Below are 11515 nucleotides of genomic sequence, written 5' to 3' on the forward strand. Positions count from 1 at the left end.
AGAGAGAAAAAGAGAGCGAGCCCAGAGGGCACGGCGAGTTAAATTTCTCCCCAAAAATAAAAATGATGGGTAAATAATGAGGTTAATGGTTGTGGTACACGGCAACGGAAGCTTTTGAGCTTCAGTGACACACTAACAAGTCCAATGTCAAGTAGGTTAGAGATTAGGTGGTTGACTCGTACATTTAGCCACTATTTAGCCACTATTGAGGCCACACACCATTGTTCCTGGGGAAACTCTGCCGGTTTCAATGAGCACTGCTCCTAGCAAAAAGTTAGGAACAGTGATGGTAAAATAGGTGACAAGTCTTTCATCCTAGTATAGGAAGTGAAAGTTTTATTTTTTCAGGCTTAAGTCCACTACCAAAGAATGACCGTGCTGGTGCTATGAAACAATCCTCACGCATTTCTGTAACAGCTGTCGATTGTCAAAACTCTTCTCGTACGTCGTAAGTAGCTTCCCATCCTCCAGAGATTGTCGCAACTTTACATCCTCAAAATCTTGTAGCAGCCACCCATACTCATTTAACACCTTCCGGACCTCGTTGGCAAGCGCAATAATGTAATTATCCTCGCAACCTGCAGGACCATGCACAGAACACCTTATAATTCCATTACAGAGCCAAGTGTAGCACATTCGAATCCTAACAATAAGACTGGCTTAGCAGAACCGGCTCAAACCCGCTTGACAGAGCGAGGACTTACCAATTTCGTACAGAGATTCTTCTAGCCGAAACAAGTACTCGTAGTTTGGACCAGCTGGACCTCTAGCCGTGGCTATTTGGTTAGCCATGTCTTGGAGGGGAGCTGGGCCCAAGTAATAAGGGTTCTTTGATACGTCGGGAGATCCAATGTACACAAGAACTCCCGTAATCACTGGCTTGTTGGGAGACTCCTCAGTGTAAAAATCAACAAAAGTTTGTATATCGTACTCGAACTCTCGTATTGCAAGATACTGCACCCATAAAAGTTTGAAAGTATGATATAAAACACAGAAACTCGCGACAAGAAAGTGAAATGTGCACAACGCTGAATCAGTATACATTCCTAACTAGCAGCACATTCTGAAGCACGGTTTGTCTTACCGAGAGTACTAGCTGTTCAGCCTCATAGCCTGAGATCTTGTAAGCACAGCCCGACGTTCGTCCACCTTCATGTGGCTCCAGTGTGACCGTCCGTCCAGGGTACTCAGGTGTACCTCGGTGATCAGTGCTGGCTGCAAAAACAAAGCATGACAGCATGAAATCCCTGTTCAGAATTACCCTCCTCAGCACATACAATGTTGACCTCACTCGAAGGTATTAGAAATGTAAACTCTCGACATACAGGACTGAAGTGTTAGAACATGCGACAGAGAAGGAGGAACCAAAAATAATAATAAACAATAAATGTAAATAAAAAATTGGTGGAAAAAATGATTATAGACCAAGCTGCTGCTCGTTGCGGGTAACGAGCCCGTTCACTAAAAGAAATATCACAATCACTGAAGTATGGATTATACGAAGTTTTGAGATATATTTAACTAAATATGTCATGAGGGTCACCTATGTCCCTTGACATAAGCTTTTTGAGAGAAATTGCATTACATTAATGCGCCAACTAACCCAGACGAGATCCCTCATTACAGAGATCATTTCCCTAACACAATATGGTTCATACGCTACCTTGATTGAAAACACGTTTGAAGCTTTTAACGAACCCAACCACACGCTCGTCATACTCAAAACCCGTATTCCATATCAGAGAGCCGTAGCCAAAAACCCAGAGCACCATATTTTCGAACCTAAGTACATCCACAAGTTCCACAACATCTTAATCAGTTACATTTCAATGATGTGAAGCCAGGAGAATTCAAGTACTGAAGCATCCCCTCGATTGCACCACTCACTTTCATCTCATCCTGCTGAATTCCTCGCTTAGCATGCTAAAAGTTACGCAGGAGAGAAACAGCTGGGAACATAATGTCACATAGCAGAAATGGACAGCATCCCGCCTCCTTGGAACGTCATTTTAAGCCTATGGGCAGAGCAAAACATTGAAACTTTTTATCTCGCCGTGCAGGTGGGGCTAACATCAGAACGACTTAAAATGTGCTAAGGTACTTCAAAGAGAATCATTACCTGTATATAACCTCGGAAAGTGCTTGATACAGTGGAGTAGCTTCAAGCTCTCTCAAAGACCTGGCTTAGCCGCCAAGACTCTGCGACAATTTGTCAGAAGAAAAGACTCGAGGATTCTTTAGGTAGAAAGAAAGACAATTATCCGGGAAAGCGACAAATACCAGACACCCGGAAAGTGAGAGTTGAAAGGAGCTTCAGGTATAGATAGACACGCAAAGAGATCGGATCTGGTAGGTGAGAGTCTCAAAATCAACTAGCAAAATATACCCTTGTTGATTCTGCGCAACTGAGGGGAGGAGGTATAGTCAGATCATGTAGTAATGTCTCTCTTTGAATAGCAGTCTGAAAAAACTCCCCTCGGGACTCGCTCTAAATGTCGATCCCGACTCTTTCAAGAGAAGACTCGCACATGAGACGGGTAGATATGAAGGGAGCGAGAGAGACTCTAAAGACATTTGGGATTGGTGCAAAGCTATATTTGCATTGTGAGAGCAATGCAACTTCCAGGTTGGCACCAACCCCAAGCGCATGCTACAAGGAAGCGCTTGTCCCGACCGCCGCTATCTCCAACGATGCAGTACAACGTGACAAATCCGCCACCAGAATGGAGTGAGAGCTCCACGACAAGACGCGCGAAGACAACAGAGTCGACCGCTCTACAAGCAGGAAAGTATGACCAGAAATCGGCAAGGCGAAGTCAAATGAGCAGAATCCCCCGCTACTCTCCCACCGGGATCTGTGCAGCGGATTCGAGACGGGAAAGAATTCGGTGGTCGCCTCGCTGTGTGGCCAGCCTACGCCGTGCCGCAGAGAGCTAACACAACCCCCTCTCGTCCTCCACCTTCACCGGCACCACGCAGCTTGGACAACAAAAAACACAAAGCCTGTTTCCCATGTACGACCCTGTGTGGCTATCGCAACAGACGGAACTTTGACGATACTAGGACGATCGTTTGTCATTGGATGAAACTATAGTGACGAAAAACAACAAACTGCCGACCATGGATGCTTAGCCCTTCGCCCTAAATACCTGTATTGGAGGATTTTTAAACCGATTTCGTTGTAATTTGCTAATTTATTAATAGAAATTCTACTTGGCGAATTGGCCGATATAGCAATATTATATGTTAGAGCGATGAGTACCAGCAATCTGCACCACAGCAGAATTAGGTTGTGGTTAATCTGGGCATTGGTCCCTAGGCGCAGATGGACGAAAGAGAGATGAATGAACGCATCAACGAGGGTGGATGGATGGATGGATGTGGCGAAGTTGGCACCAAACCCTATGCCCGGCGCCGCACTCGGAGTCACTCTTGGCCTGCTGCTGTCCTTGGTTCCCCTTTTGTTCCCCCCACTTGTGGCTCCTTTTCCACATTCTTTTCCCTGCATCCTGGACTGTTCCTATTGCGTTCCTCCGCTCAACCACTCACACGCACAGAGCACACTCCCAGCATCCTCTGCTACCTTGGCTCGATTGATACCCTGCTGGGGTAGTGAAATGAATCTGGTCATGCCGCGCGTGAGCGGCGAGGTATGGGTGAATTGTGGATATTTTACTGGCGATTGACCTGGGTGGGGTGCAATGAACCTGGTCACACGGTTCTGAAACGAGTGAACGAACGCACGAGGTTCTCCGTCGATGAAACACGGTTATTGTTCCTCAAAAGATCACCGCGGTCTCCGTTCATTCGCAAAGTACTTTTTTGAATGAGTCCCATGCCCTGGTGGACGATATTTAATATGAACGTGAACACAAATAGAAACGTAAGCGTGCATTGGGACGAAGAGATGTCCCACGTTCAGCATGTGGCCTTTGTATCGTCTATCTGAAGGAAAAGTGGGTGGTTTCCTCCGTCGAAATATTCCGTCGGGTACTGTATTATCGTGGGTAATAAGAGAGTTGACGGTCCTTCTGCCACCTGGATGGACCACAGCACTCTCCTTCACTTGGAAGTGCCTTTGCTTGTACTATTTTCCACAAACAAACTCATAACAATAATAGATTGTCGAGGAAACAAATGTACTTTGCCTTTACCTTTAAGGCTATTTGTTACGTTAAAAACGTTCACATCATGACGTTGTAATTGTTCACCTATCCTTCATATCCTTCAGAGATGGTTTTTGGGGCCAAATTAATAATAAAAAATTATCTATAGATTTAAAAAATATAATAAATTAATATTACTCTTGTTGTGTGTAGATATAAACAGTTACTTTGACATTATATTTCTTAGAAAAATATTTTTTGTTTATTTGATTTTTTTTTTAATATAGAATGTTAAATTGATCCCAACTTTTATTAAATCAACCTATTTATCAAAACCATCATTATACCTCCTATCCTTCATCCTTATTTCTTCCATTTAGAACCCTCATTCTCATTCTTAGTATCCATCTCCTAAATACCTGTATTGTTGAATCTTTTGTACCATAAGCTCTAAGACATCAATTTTGCATGCTTCTAAAATGACCTTTGCAACAATCTCTGTATTGGCTTTTGTATTGGTGTTCTCCAAAAGTAGTTCTTTCATCACCTTAATACTTTTATCAATCTCTTTTGGCAATTTTTTTAGTAGTCACATATTGTTCATTGTCTTCATATCATAAAAACTTGAGCAATTTTTAGAAGCTACAATGATTACCATAATGTAAATTTGTCAAAATCTAACTATAAACAACATCTTTTCTATTCCCATCACTATCATATTTTTTTCCTTCTTTTTATTCATGCCTCTACAAACAAAATATGTCCTTACTTCTTTGAGCACAATAAGTATTATTATTTCTTATTCATACTATATAATGGCCCAAATCAAATACTTCATCATCTTTCTCCATATTTAATACAAAGCAAATCCTTCTTTATTAAAAAAATAAATAAAAATAAATAAAATAATAATGTAAACTACCAACAAAGACACATAAAATGTAAAGTCATATCAATTGCATTACCATGTACAAGATTTAGTGATTAGAAGATTTTTTAAAAAAAAAAATAAAAAAATAAAAAATAATATATTATTATTGTGTACAAAAAAATAATACAACTTCACTATCAAAGTAAAGTTTGTGCTTGGTTATAATTAATTATAGTTTTAACAAGAGTTATTTGATATGCTACTTCTCAATCATGTTAAGAAAAATATCATAGTAGATCATAACATTGCAAGCATACATAAGGTTTTTTTCATCTTTCATTGCATTAATATGCTTCATTGCTTCTATCGTGAACTTTAAAAAGTATGTCTTATAAGGGTTTTTAATGGATTTTGACACATTTGCTCAATTGATGTCCTTTATGGCCTTAAATTTGTACTGCTCTAAAAAATTTAAGCAACTATCTTAAATCTTAGATATTATAAAGTTATTGTAATATTGGATTTTATTAATTATTCATGCTATAAGCTTAAAAATGTTAGCTTCAATATTGAAAAGAATTTATAAATCTTTTAACTATCATTGTGCATATTATAATTATCGATATAGATAATCCATGCTCTAGGCATGTTGTTGATAGAAATATTGTGTTACTAAGTATGGGATTTTTTAAGTCACTATAGCCACATATCTTTAATGCTAAAGCCTTTCTTAGCTAATCAATAAGATATATAAAAAATGTCCGCCTTGAATTATGTTAGAGTAATTTTTATTTTAGAAGATTATATTGTTGAATACTGACTATTAGTTATACAAATAATCATTGTCATGCTCATCTTTCCAAATGTAATATTTGCATACTTGATACTGTTATCACCTTAAAAGTCAAGAGTCTTATCATTCTCTATGTTAATTATAAAATATAATTTATAAATATTTTCAACTAAATTTTTAATTATTATTATTTTTAAATAAAACTTGTATTTAAATCAAATTTGAGATCCGTCAACCATAGATCATCCAACAATCAATGTTAGTAATATTTTATGTCTTAACACCTTTTTTGCCTTATGTAATTAATTTCAAAAAGGTATTTATTTTTTTAAAAAAAATACAAAGAAGTTTTTTCTTTTTGAATAAATATTTACTTATCATATAAACTATTTTGCACAAAATTAATCATAAGTTTGTTAATTTACGCTTGTCCAATAATATTTTTGGCATTCATAAAGTATTATATCAAATAATAGTCAATTCTTTTTATAATGGCTATGCCATTACTAATGTATTGAAGACAAAAGTCACGATGTCTAAAATTCTTAATGATTTCCTTGCTAAGCTCTATCAATAGCCTCAAAAAGAACTTCACTTCTATCTTTTGATATTGACCAAAATCTTCTATCAATTTATATACAACCAATCTATACATATTGTTCATTTTGGTCTCTAATAAAGAATTGCCTTAGACATCATCTTTTTCTTTTTCAAGTTATTGATGGTTAGAAGAAATCATGTTCTTTTGATTAACTCCTATAATTTTCTCATAATCATTCTAGAACCGACTCACTTTTGTACACTTTGTATTGAAGCTATTACAAAAGTTAGATAGAAAGGTGCACATTGTGTATACTATCCATCTACTTATATTTGTTCTTATTGCATTGACATCAATTAAATTTTTCTTCTAAGTCCATTATCCTCCTTTTGTTGTATATTTTTTTTTATTTGTATCATCTTTATTATCTTATAAATGTAAAAATATTGCTAAAATAGGCAAAATAATAATAATATTAACAATATAATGATATCAAAAGTTTTATAGGTGCCAATACAATATCAAAGTAAGATTCAACATCAAAAAATGATAATATAATATTAATTCTTGAAGTATTACTATTTCATATGAAACTAATATAATAGGTAAAATTTTACTAAAAAGCAACAATTGCAAAAGAAACTTAAAGGGTGAAATAGACATAAAATATTGTAATAAATTTTTTAAAGACTTTTATGAGTTTTTTTCATCAATGCCAATATATACTATCTTTGCCATTAACTTTAAGAACAAGTAGTACAAACTTATTAGTCTCTTTAATAACCTTTGAATTTATAATTTTTATAGTTATAAAGAATCATTTCTTACCAACTTCAATTCTACAAATAAAAAAATATTTATAGAAATTTAATTAATGTTGCTTAACAATTCATAGCACAAAAAATATAATAAAAATCCAAATATAGATCTAAGTTATAGATTTATAAGGACTTACTTTTTTATATATAAAAATAAAAAAATATATTGATATAATAATTTTTATTCTTAAATTTATCAAAGTTTTAAGTTATAAGCATCAAAATATGGTATTGCAAAAATTTGCACATCGACTTCCCATTATAGTCAATGATAATATAAAAATATTACAAATTCATACTTGTAATAGTCATGGAAGTATTGATTATAATAAAAAATATAGATGTATAGAAAGGATGATATATATACATTTTTGTATTATATGAAGTCTTACTGAAGTATATACTAGGCACTTGGATGTGGAAGGTAGAAGAAAAATTACAATAAGATTCTAAAATCTCTAATAAAATCTTAAATAAACTCCAATTAAACCTTTATAATTCTAATCAATTTTTAATCAAATCCAAAAAAATCTTAAAAAAATTACAAAAGAAACATGAAGAAATCTTGAAGATCTTCTAAATAATTTATAAAGAAATTATAAAAATAAGTAGATCTTAAAGAATTCCTAAAAAAATCCAAAAGAAATTCAAAAGAAATCCTAAAAAAATATTAAGTAAATCTTAAATAAATAATAATCAAATATTATTGTATTCAAAATTGAAACCTTAATGGATCTAAATTAAATCATAGATCAAATCCTAACTAAATTCTAAATCAAATCCTAAACAAATTCTAAATCCTAAACAAATCCTAAATCCCAAACCAAATCTTAGACAAATTATTTTAACCTTTCAGTAATTTAAAACCTCAATATCTATCAATTATACCATTTATCTTGCTTAAGATTTTACACACCTTTCAAAAACTAAATTAGAAAGAAGCACATAAAATTTGAAGAAGATTAAACTTACCAAATAGAAGATCAATTCTAAATTTCACTGGAGTGTTGGCTGGCCTCCTACTCCAATTTGAATGTTGGACTTCCAATACCAATATCTACTTCTTGAATTGTTGAATTACTTCCAAAATTCAACTAAATTTTTGGAAATCAAGTCTAGTCTTCATATAAAATAAATTCACTTTGATCCAATTTAATGTATTTATGTTCCTACAAAGCAAATAGAAGCCTCCTCTCTAATAGGTAGCATTATGACTAAACCTTTTATTACCTTCCTATTATTTATCCTTGTTTTTCTACTACATCTTTCTATTAGGCTCTTCTATAAAAACATCCATGTTTTCATTTTTCACCATATAGTTATGTTATTACATGACAACATTAGACATCAATCTATTACCAATTATTAACAATTGATTTTAATAATCTCAATGATGATAAAAAATATAATATCATTACAAAGAAAAACTTTAGTATGTCTTGAGAAGTCAAATATTACTCTTTTGTGTACATATTATTCTTTCTTCTAGGAATAAAGTATCAAATTTTAATATCTTTTAATTTCAACTACATTTACTTAGGATAGAAATTAGATTTTCTTTTGCACAACAATCCATATCTACTAAAAATTAAGCAATACAAATAAATAAGGATTATAAGAAGAAATTAATAAATAAATAAATATTTAATACTATAATTCTTAAAAAGCATCAAAACCACTTTAGATAAACTTTTATAAACTTTAATATAGTTTTAATCTTCTTTGATTATAATTAAATAATATTATTAAATAAAAAAAAATTGATGATTATTTTTTTAGCAATAAAAATTTGATTACTTGGTTGAGATAAAAGGTGGCAAACAATATCTATTGCAATGGATTTAAAAAAAAAAATCAAGCAAATTAAGCTAAAGTAGTATTTAAATCTCAACCTAATATGGCACATCATATATCAAGCAACAAGGCAAGATTTTCACTACCAAAACTTGCATTATATACAATAAGAGATTAATAACAATATAGATAGCAAAAATGGTTTATGAAAATCAAAAAAATTGGGCAATATTTATAAAGTAAATAGCTAAATGATCAAAGTCATGATAATTAAGGTGATAAAAGGGATGATAATTAAGATGATAGAAGATTCAATGATTGAAGTAACTATGATAAAGATAAAAGTATATGCACAATTAGACAACTACTTCCATTATAAAAAAATTTAATAGATAAAGATGGACAAAAAAAATGTGATGGAAGCAATATCAAAGATATATATAAAGAATTCTAGATAAATATAAGAGGATCTCAACTATAATTTGGACCAATTTATAGCTTATTATAGAATAAATTGGATGCACTTAAGGAATAATTTGACAAAAATTTGACTAAGAACTTCATATGCTATTCTAAATCCTAGCAAGGGCTATTATCTTACTTGGAAAGAAAAGAAAAACGACCTTTGTGGATGTGTATAGACTACTGAGGATTTAACAAGATTACCATTAAAAATAAGTATTTTTTATCTTTGATTTTAAGACTTTTTAATCAATTTAATCAAACAAAGATCTATAAAACATAGATCTAGAATAATCATACAACTTAGTATGCATCAAAAAAAAAAATGAATAGAAAATTATATTTTGAATGAAGTATAGATCTTTCAAATATAATGTCATATCTTTTGGACTCATAAATGCATCACTTGCTTTTCAATATCTAATAAATGATATATTTTATAAAAAAATTGATGATTTTTTCATCTATTATCTAGATAACAATTTAATCTATTCTAAGAATATTAAAAAATATAAACTTTATATTTGTTATGTGTTTTAAAAACTAAAAGATGTATGATTATACACCAAGGTGGAAAAGTGTATATTTCACACTATTTAAGTTGACTTCTTAGGATATATCATTTTATAAAATGGCCTTAATATAAATCCTAAAAAAATCTAGACTATCATAAATTCAAGATCTCAAATATAATTAAAGATGTGAAATATTTTTTGAGTTTTATCAATTATTATTGGATCTTCATCAAATTTTTATTTTATGTTGCAACTCTTTTCACACATTTGACTTGTAAAGACAAACTTGAGTAGAACAAAGAAATTAAAATATCTTCTTAAGTCTCAAAGATAATATTTAATTTTGTACCAATCTTCTATTACGTCAGCTTTTTAAGGCATTTTTTATAGAAATAATTACATCAAATTTTCCTATAGATGTCATGTTGTCACAAATGGGAGTAGATAATAAATTCTACATGATAGATTTCTATTCTAAAAAACTTTCAAAAGCCAAGATGAACTATGAGATCTATAATAAAGAACTTTTTGATATTGTCGATTCATTTCAAGAATGAAATCATTATCTAGAAGATGCTTCAATTCTAATCATTATATATTTTGATCATAAGAACATCAAGTATTTCATATCAACATGTATTTTAAATCATTGCTAAGTCCATTAGAATAGGTTTTTAATAAGATTTAATTTTAAGATGACTTATTAATCCAAAAATCAAAAAGATTTGTTAAATGCTCTTTTTAGACATTCTTATGTTTCTTAAAAAGAAAAAGATACAGTTTTTGATTAATAAAGAATAATTTTTTTGAAGCCAATGTCATATAATAATATGACCATTAGATGAAAGAAGAAAGAAAATATTTTATTATAGAGGAGCTTAAATGAAAATATTTTAGCAAATTATCTTAAAATTATAGATAATAGAAAAGGAGGTAATAAAAATTAATAAGTGGTAATATTATCTTTTTGTAGAAGAGAATTTTATTCTTATTATAGAGGCATAAATGAATCAAATTAAAATAAATAAGATATAAAATTAATATAGATATCTTTATAAAAAAATTTAGAATGGGTTTAAAAAAATATTACTTCAAAATACCAAAAATTGATATCTGAGGAGGATTAATTCTAAACTAAGATCAAAATCAGACATTAAGCCACAAAATGGTACATCTATAATGACTTCAAGGTTCTTTGATTGATCACAGAGAGGAGTTTGAGAGCAAACTTGTGAGAAGATTTTTTAAGAATTGATATCATATGTTTGAAGATATATTGAGGTTTGAAAAGATTTTCATAGTAAAAGGTGTATTCAATGAATTTGGATTTAAAAGAAAAAAAAAAAAAATTCACAAATTTGATGATTTTGTGAATGTCATAGCATGTTTATAGATAAAAATTTGTTGACATGACTAAGATATTTTTTAAATGTATATAAAATTTTTGATGTTAATTAAGAAATTAGATAAATATTGTAAGAGTTTTTGTAGATTAAAAATTCAAATAATTGAAATTTAGAGTTAATGAGGATTTTTACAATTTTGTAATATCTGCTAGTTCAATTGATGCAAAATTTAGCAAAAGAAATGTAGACCTAAACACCTAGACATCAAC

At 31.3% G+C, this 11515-nt stretch overlaps 1 protein-coding gene across 1 annotated transcript; it reads right to left on the bottom strand.

Moving 5' to 3' along the window:
• On the bottom strand, positions 1 to 2986 carry LOC112280397 (gamma-glutamylcyclotransferase 2-3). Its single transcript, XM_024515850.3, has 5 exons — positions 2120 to 2986; positions 1664 to 1782; positions 1085 to 1215; positions 705 to 954; positions 1 to 578 (listed from the first exon to the last, which is right to left on the bottom strand). Exons 2-5 carry the CDS (start codon positions 1770 to 1772, stop codon positions 385 to 387), a joined length of 684 nt encoding a protein of 227 aa, XP_024371618.1. The 5' UTR covers positions 1773 to 1782; positions 2120 to 2986; the 3' UTR covers positions 1 to 384.
• Positions 2987 to 11515: the final 8529 nt, after the last annotated feature.

Source organism: Physcomitrium patens, chromosome 3, assembly GCF_059467195.1.
Source record: "Physcomitrium patens ecotype Gransden chromosome 3, ASM5946719v1, whole genome shotgun sequence".
Lineage (NCBI taxonomy): Eukaryota > Viridiplantae > Streptophyta > Bryopsida > Funariales > Funariaceae > Physcomitrium > Physcomitrium patens.